At 55.8% G+C, this 20,762-nt stretch overlaps 1 protein-coding gene across 2 annotated transcripts in view; it reads right to left on the reverse strand.

Moving 5' to 3' along the window:
- Window positions 1-19,177, reverse strand: part of CCDC81 (coiled-coil domain containing 81) — a 79,021-nt gene extending 59,844 nt beyond the window's left edge. Inside the window, exons 1-2 of one of the 2 annotated variants that reach the window (XM_069759278.1) lie at window positions 19,085-19,177; window positions 1,530-1,605 (exon numbers count right to left, since the gene is read on the reverse strand). In XM_069759278.1, the coding sequence (XP_069615379.1) occupies window positions 1,530-1,596 (67 nt within the window). In that variant the 5' untranslated portion in view covers window positions 1,597-1,605; window positions 19,085-19,177. Of the gene's footprint in view, window positions 1-1,529; window positions 1,606-9,454; window positions 9,476-19,084 lie in introns of those variants that run through there. The other variant, XM_069759279.1, reaches the window with a different exon arrangement.
- Window positions 19,178-20,762: the final 1,585 nt, after the last annotated feature.

The raw sequence follows: 20,762 nt of genomic DNA on the forward strand, positions 1-20,762 counted from the left end.
ATTTTTGTGCTGAATCCATTATGACTTTTGTGCCATTTTACACTTGTTTCTTTCAGTTCTCGTCATTTTTATGCCTTTACAGTATAAGCGAGGTTTTCACTATCCAGATGTTTTCTGCTATTTCGCCAATTGGGGATTTTTCTAAATGTTTCCAAAACGATTAATTATTGCATTTTTCACTTTTTTTTTTTTTGTTTACTATTTTTGCATCTCATTCTCCTTTCAGTTTGAGCTTTTTGGCTATTTTTTAATATGTGTTCACCTTTTTTATTTATTGACGTTTTCAGCTAATTCATTAAATGCGACTTTTTATTTAGTGGAACGTTTGACTATTTGCATGAAGATTTCCCAAAACGGATCAGGGACAAAATAAAAAACAGTATTATTGATTTTGCACGAAATTCACGTGCCTCACAAACAGACATAATGAAAAAAAAAAACAGTAAATAAAAAAGATAAAAATTAATTAATGCATCAAAAAAAAAGAAAAGTGATATAAAAAAAAACTTGCAAATGATGACTCGGGTTCTTTGTTTTCTTCTAAAGGAGTACAAAATCTGTCCAATATTTTTGGAACTTTATTAAAAGAATTATGCGTCATTTTACTCTTAAAAGGTACAAAAGAGTGTAAATGGAAAATAAAGTATCTTTTAATTTGAAACACATTGATCAAACATTTAATTTTTTTTTTTTTTAATTTGCAAAAAGTTGGTGTAAAAATGATAAAGGTCACATCATTTTTGCTGAAAATACAGAAAACCCCTGAAGAAGCTGATAACCCCTGAAGAAGTTGTAATGGAGGTATAAGGACTAGGTGATACTACGGAGGGGGTACCAGAGAAGGAGCGCAGGGATCATAATCACGAAGAAGCTGCAGACTTAATTAGCAGTTATTCCATTTCTCTCCATTCAGTGCTTTACATACGAGCAGCGGATTTATTACCTGGTAACACAATACGGCCATCTGCGAAACAATGGACCCGGCGAAACATTTAGTGTAACACTTTCCTACAGAAGAGCGTCGCTACTCATCAGAAGATGCAGCAATGCTCCTGGGGTCAATGTAAAATGAATAAAAGATCACAAGACAGAGACCCCCAGGCTCCAATTCATTAATTGTGTTTGTATTTATCTTTTAAGTTATATTTCTTGTTTTTCTGTTTTTGAATCATATTCATCATGATGTTAGGTCAACTTGGCGCACATTGAAAGATACTTTTTTATGCGCCTTTTTAGCATAAAATGTCCTTTCCTGTCCTTGTAATTTGCAGGACGACTTGTAGTTTTCACTGACAGCATGATATTTTCATACATCTGACTTTCACAGACATGGTGATACCAAATATGTAATTATTTTTTTAATATTTCTTTATTTTTATTTCTTTATGGCACTAACAGATCTGCAGACAGAGAACGCGTCAGAGTTGTTATTTCTGCCATTTCCCATTTTATGGAGCGGCTTCTGTGCAGTTATATATATATATATATATATATATATATATATATATTGTCTGTTTATTTGTCCTTACCGTCCTCTGTGAGTTTCAGGAGCGTCTGAAAGCCGATTCTCCCAGAGTCCTGCAGAAAATCCAACATTTTTTAGACCTAAAAGACAAAAAAAACACAAGAATTAGGCCGGCGTCACACACAGCGTAAAACAATACGGTCCGTATATTACGGCCGTAATACGCTGAAAAGTCCCGAAAAAAGTGGTCCGTAGCTCCTCCGTAGGCAGGGTGTGTCAGCGTTTTTTGCGCATGGCATCCTCCGTATGTAATCCGTATGGCATCCGTACTGCGTGGTTTTCTCGCAGGCTAGCAAAACCAACATACCGCTATAGAAGTGATCCATGTGTCCCAAAAAGAAAAGAAAATATATATATACTGTCTATATATATATATATATATATATATATATATATATATGTCAGTAGACACATATATTAGAGAGAAAAGCCGGTAATTCAGTGCGGTGTACAGTAAAATCACACTGACAGCTTACAGTAGAATAGGTAGAATAAATGTGTACACATAGAATAGGTATATATATATATATATGTCAGTGAGACACATATATGTATATATATTAATATTTATTCCAGCGCTATACAGCTTGAAAGCCGGTAATTCAATTACCGGCTTTTTCTTTCTCCTTCCTAAAACCCGACATGATTTGAGACATGGTTTACATACAGTAAACCATGTCTTCTCTCCATTTTTTTTGCAGATTCCACACTACTAATGTCAGTAGTGTGTATCTGCAAAATTTGGCCGTTCTAGCTCTTAAAATAAAGGGTTAAATGGCGGAAAAAATTGGCGTGGGCTCCCGCGCAATTTTCTCCGCCAGAGTAGTAAAGCCAGTGACTGAGGGCAGATATTAATAGCCTGGAGAGGGTCCACGGTTATTGGCCCCCCCCTGGCTAAAAATATCTGCCCCCAGCCACCCCAGAAAAGGCACATCTGGAAGATGCGCCTATTCTGGCACTTGGCCACTCTCTTCCCATTCCCGTGTAGCGGTGGGATATGGGGTAATGAAGGGTTAATGCCACCTTGCTATTGTAAGGTGACATTAAGCCTAATTAATAATGGAGAGGCGTCAATTATGACACCTATCCATTATTAATCCAATTGTAGTGAAGGGTTAAATAAAACACAAACACATTATTTAAAATTATTTTAATGAAATAAAAACAATGGGTGTTGCAGTATTTTATTCAACGCCCAATCCAGTCACTGAAGACCCTCGTTCTGTGAATAAAAAAACATAATAAACCAACAATATACTTACCCTCCGCAGATCTGTAACGTCCAACGATGTAAATCCTTCTGAAGGGGTTAAAACATTTTGCAGCAAGGAGCTGTGCTAATGCAGGCTGCTCCTCGCTGCAAAACCCCAGGAAATGAGGCTAAAAATAGATCAATGATCTATATTTAGCTTCATTTGCGGTGAGGCGCCCTCTGCTGGCTGTTCATAGATCGTGGGAAATTACCTAGAAAGCCAGGGAGCTTTACTGTATGTAAACCATGTCTCAAATCATGTCGGGTTTTAGGAAGGAGAAAGAAAAAGCCGGTAATTGAATTACCGGCTTTCAAGCTGTATAGCGCTGGAATAAATATTAATATATATACATATATGTGTCTCACTGACATATATATATATATATATATATATATACCTATTCTACGTGTACACATTTATTCTACCTATTGGACTGTAAGCTGTCAGTGTGATTTTACTGTACACCGCAATGAATTACCGGCTTTTCTCTCTAACAGCGCTGCGTATTTCTCGCAAGTCACACTGCTTGTCCGTGTGTAATCCGTATTTTTCACGCTTCCATAGACTTTCATTGGCGTATTTCTTGCGCAGTACGGTGACAAACGCAGCATGCTGCGATTTTGTACGGCCGTAGAAAGCCGTATAATACTGATCAGTAAAATACGGCAAATAGGAGCAGGGGCATAGAGAATAATTGTGCCGTATTTTTTGCGAGTTTTACGGACGTAGATTCTGCGCTCTTACGTCCGTAAAACTCGCAAGTGTGACGCCGGCCTTAGATAGATAGATAGATAGATAGATAGATAGATAGATAGATAGATAGATAAATAGATAGGTAGATAGATAGATATGGGATGGATAGATAGATATATTATTATTATTATTATTTATTTATATAGCACCATTGATTCCATGGTGCTGTACATGAGAAGGGGTTACATACAAGTTACAAATATCACATACAGTAAACAAACTAACAATGACGGACTGATACAGAGGGGCGAGGACCCTGCCCTTGCGGGCTTACATTCTACAGGATTATGGGGAAGGAGACAGTAGGTTGAGGGTTGCAGGAGCTCCGGTGTTGGTGAGGTGGTAGCTCCGGTGTTGGTGAGGCGGTAGCTCCGGTGTTGGTGAGGCGGTAGCTCCGGTGTTGGTGAGGCGGTAGCTCCGGTGTTGGTGAGGCGGTAGCTCCGGTGTTGGTGAGGCGGTAGCTGTGTCAGTGCAGGCTGTAGGCTTTCCTGAAGAGATGAGTTTTCAGGTTCCGTCTGAAGGATCCGACTGTGGTTGATAGTCGGACGTGTTGGGACAGAGAGTTCCAGAGGATGGGGTATTTGGGTGAAGTCTTGGAGGCGATTGGATGAGGAGCGAATAAGTGTGGAGGAGAGAAGGAGGTCTTGGGAGGACCGGAGGTCACGTGAGGGAAGATATCGAGAGATTAGTTCAGAGATATATGGAGGAGACCGGTTATGGATGGCTTTGTAGGTCAGTATTAGCAATTTGAACTGGATACGCTGAGGGAATGGGAGCCAGTGAAGAGATTTGCAGAGGGGGGAAGCGGAGGAGTAGCGAGGAGAGAGATGGATTAGTCGGGCAGCAGAGTTAAGGATGGACTGGAGAGGTGCAAGGGTGTTAGCAGGGAGGCCACAGAAAAGGATGTTGCAGTAGTCAAGGCGGGAAATGATGAGGGCGTGCATATCTATAGATAGATATGGGATAGATAGAGATAGATAGATAGATAGATAGATAATAGATAGGTAGATAGATAGATATGGGATGGATAGATATATAGATAGATATGGGATAGATAGATAGATATGAGATAGATAGATAGATAGATAGATAGATAGATAGATAGATAGATAGATAGATAGATAGATAGATAGATAGATAGATAGATAGATAGATAGATAGATAGATAGATGTGAAGGTGCTGCCCACACCTCCTGGAAGAGAAATTTGTTTATATATTTCTGTTGTGGTGTGGTTTTCTTTGGTGTTTTACAGGTTTGGATGGTCGAGGACGGCCATCGTTAAAGAAGGGGGAAATGTAAGGAGGCGGAGTTGCTGCCAACAGCTCTTTGAAGAGATACATACAGTAGATACATAGCTATATATAGTGTTGTGGTTTTCTTTGGTGTTTTACAGATTGGGACATCCATTGTTAAAGAAGGGGGGAATGTAAGGAGGCGGAGTTGCTGCCCACACCTCTTTGAAGAGATACACAGATACATAGTTATATATAGTGTTGTGGTTTCCTTTGGTGTTTTACAGATTGGGACGTCCATCGTTAAAGAGGGGGGAATGTAAGGAGGTGGAGTTGCTGCCAACACCTCCTTGAAGAGATTCGTGGTTATATATTGTGTTATGGTTTCCTTTGGTGTTTTATAGATTTGGATGGCCAAGGACGGTCATCATTAAAGAAATGGGGAATGTAAGGGGGTGGAAGGGCTGCCCACACCTCCTTGAAGAGATATTTGTTGTGATATAATGCATTGCAGTGTTTAAATGTGATTTTTGCTGTTTGAGAGTTTGCATTCACATAGTTGGGTATAGATAGAGTTAATAGTTAGGACTATTACAGAATGGGAGGGACTATGTAGGAAGACAGAGGAAGACTTCCTGATAGTGAGTCAGTTAGAGCAGAGTGTTCAGCAGAGACAGGTGTGACAGTTGGCAGACTGACCTGTTATAGTGTGTTGTGTGTGGTGAAGAGGGAAGGTCACAGGACATCAGATAATCCATCCGGTAGAGTAGCTACTGAGTGGGGCAGAGGGTGCGCTCAGAGGGGCCCACCCAGGGCTATGATACTTTTAACTGTATCAACACGATCTCCCTGCACTGCCGCTCTCCGTTCTGTACGCTGTAGGACACTTCAGTCCGGCGGCCTACACAATGGCAGGTCCAGAGCGGAGCGACTCGATGACGTCGTCGCTCCGCGGCATGCACAGGACATGAGTCTTAGAACGATGACGACATCACATTCATCTAGCTGCCGCTGGACTCGCTGGGGTATGCTGAGTGCATGATCTTTTAAATTGTGTTGTGGCCATAATGTGTGGAGGCCCGCAAAAATAGTGGGGGCCTAACAGGACCTCCATGCGGCCCTCTCACGGAAAGGCAACGTCTCCCATAATCGTTTGCTGGATTGTCATGAGATGCAAGAGTGTGAAAAGCGAGAGAGGAGACGTGTTATTGAATGTAACCGAGAAGTGCCCATGTCTGCTTAGAGCAAGAGAAACCTTTGTGAAGATGCATGCCTATTATCTGACGTACATAGTTCTTATCAAGTTCATGTTGAGTAAAAATAAGCTTAAAGTTGGACTTTAGCCTCCCTCAATTCGTCCCTTAACATCTGGTCCTGGCCTTCCCAATATAATGGCACCATGTAGTCTGTAGAGGCATATTGTCCAGGTAATAACAAGAGCACACATACACAGCCAGGACCACCATTGTCATGTAACGTGCCGGGGTGTAGAAGACAAGTACCTCGCCCACGGAGCCAGGACCACCATTGTCATGTAACGTCCCGGGGTGTGGAAGACAAGTACCTCGCCCACGGAGCCAGGACCACCATTGTCATGTAACGTGCCAGGGTGTGGAAGACAAGTACCTCGCCCATGGAGCCAGGACCACCATTGTCATGTAACGTGCCAGGGTGTGGAAGACAAGTACCTCGCCCACGGAGCCAGGACCACCATTGTCATGTAACGTGCCGGGGTGTGGAAGACAAGTATCTTGCCTACGGAGCCAGGACCACCATTGTCATGTAACGTGCCGGGGTGTGGAAGACAAGTATCTTGCCCACGGAGACAGGACCACCATTGTCATGTAACGTGACGGGGTGTGGAAGACAAGTACCTCACCCACGGAGCCAGGACCACCATTGTCATGTAACGTGCCAGGGTGTGGAAGACAAGTACCTCGCCCACGGAGCCAGGACCACCATTGTCATGTAACGTGCCGGGGTGTGGAAGACAAGTACCTCGCCCACGGCTGCCACCCCAGACTACTTAACACTAGGCTAAGTCGGCAGGATCGAGTCTCGCAAAGAAAAGAACAAAGAGAAGCAGGGAAGACTTGACAAACATGGAAAATGACGAATCAAGTGTGTTTCAAGAAGGCACCAAGAACGGACTCTAAGATGGCAGTTGATGACGCAACGCAGAAAGAAGAACCCGCCTATCGTGGGCGTAGAGGACACAAAAGGGTGTGAGGAATCGTCCAGTCCTTTATAGGTTTCGCCTCAAGGAGAGAGTGTCCTGGAAGGAATGGCCAGCCTGTTGTGGAAGGTGCCGCCCAAAGAAGGTGAGATGGAAGAAAAGGGACTTCACCAGGTGGTGAAGAGCAAAAACTAGAGAAGATGCTAGAAAAACAGTATTGTGCCCCAAAAAAGGCCCAGTCCAAGAAAGAGTGGAGCCACACCAAGAATAACGCCGTGAAAAGAAGAACAGCGCCATTAGTCTGCAGAGAGCCGGAAAGAAAACAACATCAACGGTGTTTGAAGAAGAACGTCCAGAACACAATGGCGGATGAAAATTTTGAGTTCCTAGAGACTACATTAGCCATCGCGGAGGGGTTAGATACCAAAGTCACATTGCGTCCCTCGCTTGAAACGATCAAGGGAGGTCCTGAATGTCCGCTGAGGAGGTTGGTGCTCAGGCTGCACAGGAAGTAGACCTTCTTTCCGGGTTATACTGTTGGGACTGCAGACCATAACGGTGGGGACGTCATCTTTGCAGGAGACAAGCCAGGAGACATCATCTGTGTCTCGAGGGTCTGCTGCGGTCCAGTAGGCGAACAGGACTGGCCAATGTATGTGTATCTGGAACCTCCTCGACACCCAAGCCTGGACACCCAAGCCCTTGAGAGCAAGGGACCCAAAAGGGGGAGAGAGATCGAATCTATGCCCCCCAACAGAAGAGGAGGAAGGAGGACTGGAAAAAGAACACTGAGTAAAACTACAAGTGAGACGGAAGCTGGAAGAGCTAAAACTGTGGTGCTTGTTGCACCCCCATGCCTGGAGTAGAGTAAACCAGCGGGCTTATGGTCCAATTATCAGGCACTCTGCAAGAAAAAGGAGAGGACTGTGTGGTGCTTGACTCACTAAGCCTCCTGTTTGCTAGATGGACTGTGATGCCTCGAACAGGCCAAGGACGGAAGAACTGTTTTGTTTTCGTTGCACTTTTCCCTGCCAGATAGTCCAGTTATGGACTGAGCAGGACCAATCTGGACAGCACCAATACTGCACGTGACGGACTGTGCCCCTGTCCTAAGGACTGTTGCTGAGCTGATAACCTGCACTTCTGTCCTATGGACGTCTTCAAATTGATGGACTTGTCCTGGCCAGGGAGGGAGTATAGATAATATACAGATATGGGATCTGAAGCGTCAGGAGGACTGGAGATGTGTCGGTGACGTGTAAAGCCCATGAATCACCCTGATCAGCTACACTATTAACAGTTCTCACCCTCCTTCAGTCTCCCCGCAGAGCTTCTCACCCTCCGTCAGTCTTCTTGCAGAGCCTCTCACCCTCTCTGTCAGTCTGCCTACAGAGCCTCTCACCCCCACCGTCAGTCTGCCTGCAGAGCCTCTCACCCCCTCCGTCAGTCTCCCCGCAGAGCCTCTCACCCTCTCTGTCAGTCTCCCCGCAGAGCCTCTCACCCTCTCTGTCAGTCTCCCCGCAGAGCCTCTCACCCTCTCTGTCAGTCTCTCTGCAGAGCCTCTCACCCTCCGCCAGTCTCCCCACAGAGCCTCTCACCCTCTCTGTCAGTCTCTCCGCAGAGCCTCTCACCCTTCGTCAGTCTCCCCGCAGAGCCTCTCACCCTCTCTGTCAGTCTCTCTGCAGAGCCTCTCACCCTCTCCGTCAGTCTCCCCGCAGAGCCTCTCACCCTCCGCCAGTCTCCCCGCAGAGCCTCTCACCCTCTCTGTCAGTCTCCCCGCAGAGCCTCTCACCCTCCGCCAGTCTCCCCGCAGAGCCTCTTACCCTCCGTCAGTCTCCCCGCAGAGCCTCTCACCCTCTCTGTCAGTCTCTCTGCAGAGCCTCTCACCCTCTCTGTCAGTCTCTCTGCAGAGCCTCTCACCCTCTCCGTCAGTCTCTCTGCAGAGCCTCTTACCCTCCGTCAGTCTCTCTGCAGAGCCTCTCACCCTCTCCGTCAGTCTCTCTGCAGAGCCTCTTACCCTCCGTCAGTCTCCCCGCAGAGCTTCTCACCCTCCGTCAGTCTCTCTGCAGAGCCTCTCACCCTCCGTCAGTCTCCCCGCAGAGCCTCTTACCCTCCGTCAGTCTCCCCGCAGAGCCTCTCACCCTCCGTCAGTCTCCCCGCAGAGCCTCTCACCCTCCGTCAGTCTCCCCGCAGAGCCTCTCACCCTCCGTCAGTCTCCCCGCAGAGCCTCTCACTCTCCGTCAGTCTCTCTGCAGAGCCTCTTACCCTCCGTCAGTCTCCCCGCAGAGCCTCTCACCCTCCGCCAGTCTCCCCGCAGAGCTTCTCACCCTCCGTCAGTCTCCCCGCAGAGCTTCTCACCCTCCGTCAGTCTCCCCGCAGAGCCTCTCACCCTCCGTCAGTCTCCCCGCAGAGCCTCTCACCCTCCGTCAGTCTCCCCGCAGAGCCTCTCACCCTCCGTCAGTCTCCCCGCAGAGCCTCTCACCCTCCGTCAGTCTCCCCGCAGAGCCTCTCACCCTCCGTCAGTCTCTCCGCAGAGCCTCTCACCCTCCGTCAGTCTCCCCGCAGAGCCTCTCACCCTCCGTCAGTCTCCCCGCAGAGCCTCTTACCCTCCGTCAGTCTCTCCGCAGAGCCTCTCACCCTCCGTCAGTCTCCCCGCAGAGCCTCTCACCCTCCGTCAGTCTCCCCGCAGAGCCTCTTACCCTCCGTCAGTCTCTCCGCAGAGCCTCTTACCCTCCGTCAGTCTCTCCGCAGAGCCTCTCACCCTCTGTCAGTCTCTCTGCAGAGCCTCTCACCCTCCGTCAGTCTCCCCGCAAAGCTTCTCACCCTCCGTCAGTCTCCCCGCAGAGCCTCTCACCCTCCGTCAGTCTCCCCGCAGAGCCTCTCACCCTCCGTCAGTCTCCCCGCAGAGCCTCTCACCCTCCGTCAGTCTCCCCGCAGAGCCTCTCACCCTCCGTCAGTCTCCCCGCAGAGCCTCTCACCCTCCGTCAGTCTCCCCGCAGAGCCGCTCACCCTCCGTCAGTCTCTCTGCAGAGCCTCTCACCCTCCGTCAGTCTCCCCGCAGAGCCTCTCACCCTCTCTGTCAGTCTCCCCGCAGAGCCTCTCACCCTCCGTCAGTCTCCCCGCAGAGCCTCTCACCCTCCGTCAGTCTCCCCGCAGAGCCTCTCACCCTCCGTCAGTCTCCCCGCAGAGCCTCTCACCCTCCGTCAGTCTCCCCGCAGAGCCTCTCACCCTCCGTCAGTCTCCCCGCAGAGCCTCTCACCCTCCGTCAGTCTCTCTGCAGAGCCTCTCACCCTCCGTCAGTCTCCCCGCAAAGCCTCTCACCCTCCGTCAGTCTCCCCGCAGAGCCTCTCACCCTCCGTCAGTCTCCCCGCAGAGCCTCTCACCCTCCGTCAGTCTCCCCGCAGAGCCTCTCACCCTCCGTCAGTCTCCCCGCAGAGCCTCTCACCCTCCGTCAGTCTCCCTGCAGAGCCTCTCACCCTCCGTCAGTCTCTCTGCAGAGCCTCTCACCTTCCGTCAGTCTCCCCGCAGAGCCTCTCACCCTCTCTGTCAGTCTCCCTGCAGAGCCTCTCACCCTCCGTCAGTCTCCCCGCAGAGCCTCTCACCCTCCGTCAGTCTCCCCGCAGAGCCTCTCACCCTCTGTCAGTCTCCCCGCAGAGCCTCTCACCCTCCGTCAGTCTCCCCGCAGAGCCTCTCACCCTCCGTCAGTCTCCCCGCAGAGCCTCTCACCCTCCGTCAGTCTCCCCGCAGAGCCTCTCACCCTCCGTCAGTCTCTCTGCAGAGCCTCTCACCCTCCGTCAGTCTCCCCGCAGAGCCTCTCACCCTCCGTCAGTCTCCCCGCAGAGCCTCTCACCCTCCGTCAGTCTCCCCGCAGAGCCTCTCACCCTCTCTGTCAGTCTCCCCGCAGAGCCTCTCACCCTCCGTCAGTCTCCCCGCAGAGCCTCTCACCCTCTCTGTCAGTCTCCCCGCAGAGCCTCTCACCCTCCGTCAGTCTCCCCGCAGAGCCTCTCACCCTCCGTCAGTCTCCGCGCAGAGCCTCTCACCCTCCGTCAGTCTCCCCGCAGAGCCTCTCACCCTCCGCCAGTCTCCCCACAGAGCCTCTCACCCTCTCTGTCAGTCTCTCCGCAGAGCCTCTCACCCTTCGTCAGTCTTCCCGCAGAGCCTCTCACCCTCTCTGTCAGTCTCTCTGCAGAGCCTCTCACCCTCTCCGTCAGTCTCCCCGCAGAGCCTCTCACCCTCCGCCAGTCTCCCCGCAGAGCCTCTCACCCTCCGCCAGTCTCCCCACAGAGCCTCTCACCCTCTCTGTCAGTCTCTCCGCAGAGCCTCTCACCCTTCGTCAGTCTCCCCGCAGAGCCTCTCACCCTCTCTGTCAGTCTCTCTGCAGAGCCTCTCACCCTCTCCGTCAGTCTCCCCGCAGAGCCTCTCACCCTCCGTCAGTCTCCCCGCAGAGCCTCTTACCCTCCGTCAGTCTCCCCGCAGAGCCTCTCACCCTCTCTGTCAGTCTCTCTGCAGAGCCTCTCACCCTCTCTGTCAGTCTCTCTGCAGAGCCTCTCACCCTCTCCGTCAGTCTCTCTGCAGAGCCTCTTACCCTCCGTCAGTCTCTCTGCAGAGCCTCTCACCCTCTCCGTCAGTCTCTCTGCAGAGCCTCTTACCCTCCGTCAGTCTCCCCGCAGAGCTTCTCACCCTCCGTCAGTCTCTCTGCAGAGCCTCTCACCCTCCGTCAGTCTCCCCGCAGAGCCTCTTACCCTCCGTCAGTCTCCCCGCAGAGCCTCTCACCCTCCGTCAGTCTCCCCGCAGAGCCTCTCACCCTCCGTCAGTCTCCCCGCAGAGCCTCTCACCCTCCGTCAGTCTCCCCGCAGAGCCTCTCACTCTCCGTCAGTCTCTCTGCAGAGCCTCTTACCCTCCGTCAGTCTCCCCGCAGAGCCTCTCACCCTCCGCCAGTCTCCCCGCAGAGCTTCTCACCCTCCGTCAGTCTCCCCGCAGAGCTTCTCACCCTCCGTGAGTCTCCCCGCAGAGCCTCTCACCCTCCGTCAGTCTCCCCGCAGAGCCTCTTACCCTCCGTCAGTCTCCCCGCAGAGCCTCTCACCCTCCGTCAGTCTCCCCGCAGAGCCTCTCACCCTCCGTCAGTCTCCCCGCAGAGCCTCTTACCCTCCGTCAGTCTCTCCGCAGAGCCTCTCACCCTCCGTCAGTCTCCCCGCAGAGCCTCTCACCCTCCGTCAGTCTCCCCGCAGAGCCTCTTACCCTCCGTCAGTCTCTCCGCAGAGCCTCTCACCCTCCGTCAGTCTCCCCGCAGAGCCTCTTACCCTCCGTCAGTCTCTCCGCAGAGCCTCTCACCCTCCGTCAGTCTCTCTGCAGAGCCTCTCACCCTCCGTCAGTCTCCCCGCAAAGCCTCTCACCCTCCGTCAGTCTCCCCGCAGAGCCTCTCACCCTCCGTCAGTCTCTCTGCAGAGCCTCTCACCCTCCGTCAGTCTCCCCGCAGAGCCTCTCACCCTCCGTCAGTCTCTCTGCAGAGCCTCTTACCCTCCGTCAGTCTCTCCGCAGAGCCTCTCACCCTCCGTCAGTCTCCCCGCAGAGCCTCTCACCCTCCGTCAGTCTCCCCGCAGAGCCTCTTACCCTCCGTCAGTCTCTCCGCAGAGCCTCTCACCCTCCGTCAGTCTCCCCGCAGAGCCTCTCACCCTCCGTCAGTCTCCCCGCAGAGCCTCTTACCCTCCGTCAGTCTCTCCGCAGAGCCTCTCACCCTCCGTCAGTCTCCCCGCAGAGCCTCTTACCCTCCGTCAGTCTCTCCGCAGAGCCTCTCACCCTCCGTCAGTCTCTCTGCAGAGCCTCTCACCCTCCGTCAGTCTCCCCGCAAAGCCTCTCACCCTCCGTCAGTCTCCCCGCAAAGCCTCTCACCCTCCGTCAGTCTCCCCGCAGGGCCTCTCACCCTCCGTCAGTCTCCCCGCAGAGCCTCTCACCCTCCGTCAGTCTCCCCGCAGAGCCTCTCACCCTCCGTCAGTCTCCCCGCAGAGCCTCTCACCCTCCGTCAGTCTCCCCGCAGAGCCGCTCACCCTCCGTCAGTCTCTCTGCAGAGCCTCTCACCCTCCGTCAGTCTCCCCGCAGAGCCTCTCACCCTCTCTGTCAGTCTCCCCGCAGAGCCTCTCACCCTCCGTCAGTCTCCCCGCAGAGCCTCTCACCCTCCGTCAGTCTCCCCGCAGAGCCTCTCACCCTCCGTCAGTCTCCCCGCAGAGCCTCTCACCCTCCGTCAGTCTCTCTGCAGAGCCTCTCACCCTCCGTCAGTCTCCCCGCAGAGCCTCTCACCCTCCGTCAGTCTCCCCGCAGAGCCTCTCACCCTCCGTCAGTCTCCCCGCAGAGCCTCTCACCCTCCGTCAGTCTCCCCGCAGAGCCTCTCACCCTCCGTCAGTCTCCCCGCAGAGACTCTCACCCTCCGTCAGTCTCTCTGCAGAGCCTCTCACCTTCCGTCAGTCTCCCCGCAGAGCCTCTCACCCTCCGTCAGTCTCCCCGCAGAGCCTCTCACCCTCCGTCAGTCTCCCCGCAGAGCCTCTCACCCTCTCTGTCAGTCTCCCCGCAGAGCCTCTCACCCTCCGTCAGTCTCCCCGCAGAGCCTCTCACCCTCCGTCAGTCTCCCCGCAGAGCCTCTCACCCTCCGTCAGTCTCCCCGCAGAGCCTCTCACCCTCCGTCAGTCTCCCCGCAGAGCCTCTCACCCTCCGTCAGTCTCCCCGCAGAGCCTCTCACCCTCCGTCTGTCTCCCCGCAGAGCCTCTCACCCTCCGTCAGTCTCTCTGCAGAGCCTCTCACCCTCCGTCAGTCTCCCCGCAGAGCCTCTCACCCTCCGTCAGTCTCCCCGCAGAGCCTCTCACCCTCCGTCAGTCTCCCCGCAGAGCCTCTCACCCTCTCTGTCAGTCTCCCCGCAGAGCCTCTCACCCTCCGTCAGTCTCCCCGCAGAGCCTCTCACCCTCTCTGTCAGTCTCCCCGCAGAGCCTCTCACCCTCCGTCAGTCTCCCCGCAGAGCCTCTCACCCTCTCTGTCAGTCTCCCCGCAGAGCCTCTCACCCTCCGTCAGTCTCCCCGCAGAGCCTCTCACCCTCCGTCAGTCTCCCCGCAGAGCCTCTCACCCTCCGCCAGTCTCCCCACAGAGCCTCTCACCCTCTCTGTCAGTCTCTCCGCAGAGCCTCTCACCCTTCGTCAGTCTCCCCGCAGAGCCTCTCACCCTCTCTGTCAGTCTCTCTGCAGAGCCTCTCACCCTCTCCGTCAGTCTCCCCGCAGAGCCTCTCACCCTCCGCCAGTCTCCCCGCAGAGCCTCTCACCCTCCGCCAGTCTCCCCACAGAGCCTCTCACCCTCTCTGTCAGTCTCTCCGCAGAGCCTCTCACCCTTCGTCAGTCTCCCTGCAGAGCCTCTCACCCTCTCTGTCAGTCTCTCTGCAGAGCCTCTCACCCTCTCCGTCAGTCTCCCCGCAGAGCCTCTCACCCTCCGCCAGTCTCCCCGCAGAGCCTCTTACCCTTCGTCAGTCTCCCCGCAGAGCCTCTCACCCTCTCTGTCAGTCTCTCTGCAGAGCCTCTCACCCTCTCTGTCAGTCTCTCTGCAGAGCCTCTCACCCTCTCCGTCAGTCTCTCTGCAGAGCCTCTTACCCTCCGTCAGTCTCTCTGCAGAGCCTCTCACCCTCTCCGTCAGTCTCTCTGCAGAGCCTCTTACCCTCCGTCAGTCTCCCCGCAGAGCTTCTCACCCTCCGTCAGTCTCTCTGCAGAGCCTCTCACCCTCCGTCAGTCTCCCCGCAGAGCCTCTTACCCTCCGTCAGTCTCCCCGCAGAGCCTCTCACCCTCCGTCAGTCTCCCCGCAGAGCCTCTCACCCTCCGTCAGTCTCCCCGCAGAGCCTCTCACCCTCCGTCAGTCTCCCCGCAGAGCCTCTTACCCTCCGTCAGTCTCCCCGCAGAGCCTCTCACCCTCCGCCAGTCTCCCCGCAGAGCTTCTCACCCTCCGTCAGTCTCCCCGCAGAGCTTCTCACCCTCCGTCAGTCTCCCCGCAGAGCCTCTCACCCTCCGTCAGTCTCCCCGCAGAGCCTCTTACCCTCCGTCAGTCTCCCCGCAGAGCCTCTCACCCTCCGTCAGTCTCCCCGCAGAGCCTCTCACCCTCCGTCAGTCTCCCCGCAGAGCCTCTCACCCTCCGTCAGTCTCCGCAGAGCCTCTCACCCTCCGTCAGTCTCCCCGCAGAGCCTCTCACCCTCCGTCAGTCTCCCCGCAGAGCCTCTTACCCTCCGTCAGTCTCTCCGCAGAGCCTCTCACCCTCCGTCAGTCTCCCCGCAGAGCCTCTTACCCTCCGTCAGTCTCTCCGCAGAGCCTCTCACCCTCCGTCAGTCTCTCTGCAGAGCCTCTCACCCTCCGTCAGTCTCCCCGCAGAGCCTCTCACCCTCCGTCAGTCTCCCCGCAGAGCCTCTCACCCTCCGTCAGTCTCCCCGCAGAGCCTCTCACCCTCCGTCAGTCTCCCCGCAGAGCCTCTCACCCTCCGTCAGTCTCCCCGCAGAGCCTCTCACCCTCCGTCAGTCTCCCCGCAGAGCCTCTCACCCTCCGTCAGTCTCCCCGCAGAGCCTCTCACCCTCCGTCAGTCTCCCCGCAGAGCCTCTCACCCTCCGTCAGTCTCTCTGCAGAGCCTCTCACCCTCCGTCAGTCTCCCCGCAGAGCCTCTCACCCTCTCTGTCAGTCTCCCCGCAGAGCCTCTCACCCTCCGTCAGTCTCCCCGCAGAGCCTCTCACCCTCCGTCAGTCTCCCCGCAGAGCCTCTCACCCTCCGTCAGTCTCCCCGCAGAGCCTCTCACCCTCCGTCAGTCTCCCCGCAGAGCCTCTCACCCTCCGTCAGTCTCTCTGCAGAGCCTCTCACCCTCTGTCAGTCTCCCCGCAAAGCCTCTCACCCTCCGTCAGTCTCCCCGCAGAGCCTCTCACCCTCCGTCAGTCTCCCCGCAGAGCCTCTCACCCTCTGTCAGTCTCCCCGCAGAGCCTCTCACCCTCCGTCAGTCTCCCCGCAGAGCCTCTCACCCTCCGTCAGTCTCCCCGCAGAGCCTCTCACCCTCCGTCAGTCTCTCTGCAGAGCCTCTCACCTTCCGTCAGTCTCCCCGCAGAGCCTCTCACCCTCTCTGTCAGTCTCCCCGCAGAGCTTCTCACCCTCCGTCAGTCTCCCCGCAGAGCCTCTCACCCTCCGTCAGTCTCCCCGCAGAGCCTCTCACCCTCCGTCAGTCTCCCCGCAGAGCCTCTCACCCTCCGTCAGTCTCCCCGCAGAGCCTCTTACCCTCCGTCAGTCTCCCCGCAGAGCCTCTCACCCTCCGCCAGTCTCCCCGCAGAGCTTCTCACCCTCCGTCAGTCTCCCCGCAGAGCTTCTCACCCTCCGTCAGTCTCCCCGCAGAGCCTCTCACCCTCCGTCAGTCTCCCCGCAGAGCCTCTCACCCTCCGTCAGTCTCCCCGCAGAGCCTCTCACCCTCTCTGTCAGTCTCCCCGCAGAGCCTCTCACCCTCCGTCAGTCTCCCCGCAGAGCCTCTCACCCTCTCTGTCAGTCTCCCCGCAGAGCCTCTCACCCTCCGTCAGTCTCCCCGCAGAGCCTCTCACCCTCTCTGTCAGTCTCCCCGCAGAGCCTCTCACCCTCCGTCAGTCTCCCCGCAGAGCCTCTCACCCTCCGTCAGTCTCCCCGCAGAGCTTCTCACCCTCCGTCAGTCTCCCCGCAGAGCCTCTCACCCTCTCTGTCAGTCTCCCCGCAGAGCCTCTCACCCTCCGTCAGTCTCCCCGCAGAGCCTCTCACCCTCTCTGTCAGTCTCCCCGCAGAGCCTCTCACCCTCCGTCAGTCTCCCCGCAGAGCCTCTCACCCTCCGTCAGTCTCCCCGCAGAGCCTCTCACCCTCCGTCAGTCTCCCCGCAGAGCCTCTCACCCTCCGTCAGTCTCCCCGCAGAGCCTCTCACCCTCCGTCAGTCTCTCTGCAGAGCCTCTCACCCTCCGTCAGTCTCCCCGCAGAGCCTCTCACCCTCCGTCAGTCTCCCCGCAGAGCCTCTCACCCTCCGCCAGTCTCCCTGCAGAGCCTCTCACCCTCCGCCAGTCTCCCTGCAGAGCCTCTCACCCTCCGTCAGTCTCCCCGCAGAGCCTCTCACCCTCCGTCAGTCTCTCCGCAGAGCCTCTTACCCTCCGTCAGTCTCCCCGCAGAGCCTCTCACCCTCCGTCAGTCTCCCCGCAGAGCCTCTCACCCTCCGTCAGTCTCCCCGCAGAGCCTCTCACCCTCCGTCAGTCTCCCCGCAGAGCCTCTCACCCTCTCTGTCAGTCTCCCCGCAGAGCCTCTCACCCTCCGTCAGTCTCCCCGCAGAGCTTCTCACCCTCCGTCAGTCTCCCCGCAGAGCCTCTCACCCTCCGTCAGTCTCCCCGCAGAGCCTCTCACCCTCCGCCAGTCTCCCCGCAGAGCTTCTCACCCTCCGTCAGTCTCCCCGCAGAGCCTCTCACCCTCCGTCAGTCTCCCCGCAGAGCCTCTCACCCTCCGTCAGTCTCCCCGCAGAGCCTCTCACCCTCCGCCAGTCTCCCCGCAGAGCTTCTCACCCTCCGTCAGTCTCCCCGCAGAGCCTCTCACCCTCCGTCAGTCTCCCCGCAGAGCCTCTCACCCTCCGTCAGTCTCCCCGCAGAGCCTCTCACCCTCCGCCAGTCTCCCCGCAGAGCTTCTCACCCTCCGTCAGTCTCCCCGCAGAGCCTCTCACCCTCCGTCAGTCTCCCCGCAGAGCCTCTCACCCTCCGCCAGTCTCCCCGCAGAGCCTCTCACCCTCCGTCAGTCTCCCCGCAGAGCTTCTCACCCTCCGTCAGTCTCCCCGCAGAGCCTCTCACCCTCCGTCAGTCTCCCCGCAGAGCCTCTCACCCTCTCTGTCAGTCTCCCCGCAGAGCCTCTCACCCTCCGTCAGTCTCCCCGCAGAGCCTCTCACCCTCTCTGTCAGTCTCCCCGCAGAGCCTCTCACCCTCCGTCAGTCTCCCCGCAGAGCCTCTCACCCTCCGTCAGTCTCCCCGCAGAGCTTCTCACCCTCCGTCAGTCTCCCCGCAGAGCCTCTCACCCTCTCTGTCAGTCTCCCCGCAGAGCCTCTCACCCTCCGTCAGTCTCCCCGCAGAGCCTCTCACCCTCTCTGTCAGTCTCCCCGCAGAGCCTCTCACCCTCCGTCAGTCTCCCCGCAGAGCCTCTCACCCTCCGTCAGTCTCCCCGCAGAGCCTCTCACCCTCCGTCAGTCTCCCCGCAGAGCCTCTCACCCTCCGTCAGTCTCCCCGCAGAGCCTCTCACCCTCCGTCAGTCTCTCTGCAGAGCCTCTCACCCTCCGTCAGTCTCCCCGCAGAGCCTCTCACCCTCCGTCAGTCTCCCCGCAGAGCCTCTCACCCTCCGCCAGTCTCCCTGCAGAGCCTCTCACCCTCCGCCAGTCTCCCTGCAGAGCCTCTCACCCTCCGTCAGTCTCCCCGCAGAGCCTCTCACCCTCCGTCAGTCTCTCCGCAGAGCCTCTCACCCTCCGTCAGTCTCCCCGCAGAGCCTCTCACCCTCCGTCAGTCTCCCCGCAGAGCCTCTCACCCTCCGTCAGTCTCCCCGCAGAGCCTCTCACCCTCCGTCAGTCTCCCCGCAGAGCCTCTCACCCTCCGTCAGTCTCCCCGCAGAGCCTCTCACCCTCCGTCAGTCTCCCCGCAGAGCCTCTCACCCTCCGTCAGTCTCCCCGCAGAGCCTCTCACCCTCTCTGTCAGTCTCCCCGCAGAGCCTCTCACCCTCCGTCAGTCTCCCCGCAGAGCCTCTCACCCTCCGTCAGTCTCCCCGCAGAGCTTCTCACCCTCCGTCAGTCTCCCCGCAGAGCCTCTCACCCTCCGTCAGTCTCCCCGCAGAGCCTCTCACCCTCCGCCAGTCTCCCCGCAGAGCTTCTCACCCTCCGTCAGTCTCCCCGCAGAGCCTCTCACCCTCCGTCAGTCTCCCCGCAGAGCCTCTCACCCTCCGTCAGTCTCCCCGCAGAGCCTCTCACCCTCCGTCAGTCTCCCCGCAGAGCCTCTCACCCTCCGTCAGTCTCCCCGCAGAGCCTCTCACCCTCCGCCAGTCTCCCCGCAGAGCTTCTCACCCTCCGTCAGTCTCCCCGCAGAGCCTCTCACCCTCCGTCAGTCTCCCCGCAGAGCCTCTCACCCTCCGCCAGTCTCCCCGCAGAGCTTCTCCTTCTCTCCTTCCTCCGGGCAGACTTCTCCTCTTCTCCTTCTCTCGGATTCCTCCGTCTCTAGGACGCGCAAGGGAGAACCCGGCTGTTGCTAGGGGTGACGTCATTCCCGCCCCTCCGCAGACCCCGCCCAGGTAACAGCGGGAACGCGCCTCGAAGGGAGTACTACTGAGCATGCGCGGAAGGGAGGTAGTACTAGCACGGAGCAGTGGCACGGCCCGGGCAACGTCCTATAATCGCGTTAGTAACCGGACACTGATCGTCTCCCGCGTGTGTCCGCTGTCTGAACAGATAAGAAACCACTGAGGGATTTGTGTGCAGTGAGTTCAATGGCCATAATGATAGTGATGCCCCCAAAACACCGTGCCCGTGACCCCATACACAGTACCACATAAAGCAGCCCAATAAACAGTGCTAGAATTTCTCCATAAACATTGCATAATATAACACCCTTACAGAATACTCCCATAACCAGTGCCAGCAGCCAGAATACCCCCATAACCAGTGCCAGCAGCCAGAATACCCCCATAAACAGTGCCAGCAGCCAGAATGCCCCATAAACAGTGCCAGCAGCCAGAATGCCCCATAAACAGTGCCAGCAGCCAGAATGCCCCATAAACAGTGCCAGCAGCCACAATGCCCACATAAACAGTGCCAGCAGCCACAATGCCCACATAAACAGTGCCAGCAGCCAGAATACCCCCATAAACAGTGCCAGCAGCCAGAATACCCCCATAAACAGTGCCAGTAGCCACAATGCCCACATAAACAGTGCCAGCAGCCAGAATACCCCCATAAACAGTGCCAGCAGCCAGAATACCCCCATAAACAGTGCCAGCAGCCAGAATACCCCCATAACCAGTGCCAGCAGCCAGAATACCCCCATAAACAGTGCCAGTAGCCACAATGCCCCATAAACAGTGCCAGCAGCCAGAATACCCCCATAAACAGTGCCAGCAGCCAGAATGCCCACATAAACAGTGCCAGCAGCCAGAATACCCCCATAAACAGTGCCAGCAGCCAGAATACCCCCATAACCAGTGCCAGCAGCCAGAATACCCCCATAACCAGTGACAGCAGCCAGAATACCCCCATAACCAGTGCCAGCAGCCAGAATGCCCCATAAACAGTGCCAGCAGCCAGAATACCCCATAAACAGTGCCAGCAGCCAGAATGCCCCATAAACAGTGCCAGCAGCCAGAATACCCCCATAAACAGTGCCAGTAGCCAGAATACCCCATAAACAGTGCCAGCAGCCAGAATACCCCCATAAACAGTGCCAGCAGCCAGAATGCCCCATAAACAGTGCCAGCAGCCAGAATGCCCCATAAACAGTGCCAGCAGCCAGAATACCCCCATAAACAGTGCCAGCAGCCAGAATGCCCCATAAACAGTGCCAGCAGCCAGAATACCCCCATAAACAGTGCCAGTAGCCAGAATACCCCATAAACAGTGCCAGCAGCCAGAATGCCCCATAAACAGTGCCAGCAGCCAGAATGCCCCCATAAACAGTGCCAGCAGCCAGAATGCCCCATAAACAGTGCCAGCAGCCAGAATGCCCCATAAACAGTGCCAGCAGCCAGAATACCCCCATAAACAGTGCCAGCAGCCAGAATACCCCATAAACAGTGCCAGCAGCCAGAATACCCC

This window comes from Ranitomeya imitator, chromosome 3 (assembly GCF_032444005.1).
Source record: "Ranitomeya imitator isolate aRanImi1 chromosome 3, aRanImi1.pri, whole genome shotgun sequence".
In the NCBI taxonomy this organism is placed as follows: domain Eukaryota; kingdom Metazoa; phylum Chordata; class Amphibia; order Anura; family Dendrobatidae; genus Ranitomeya; species Ranitomeya imitator.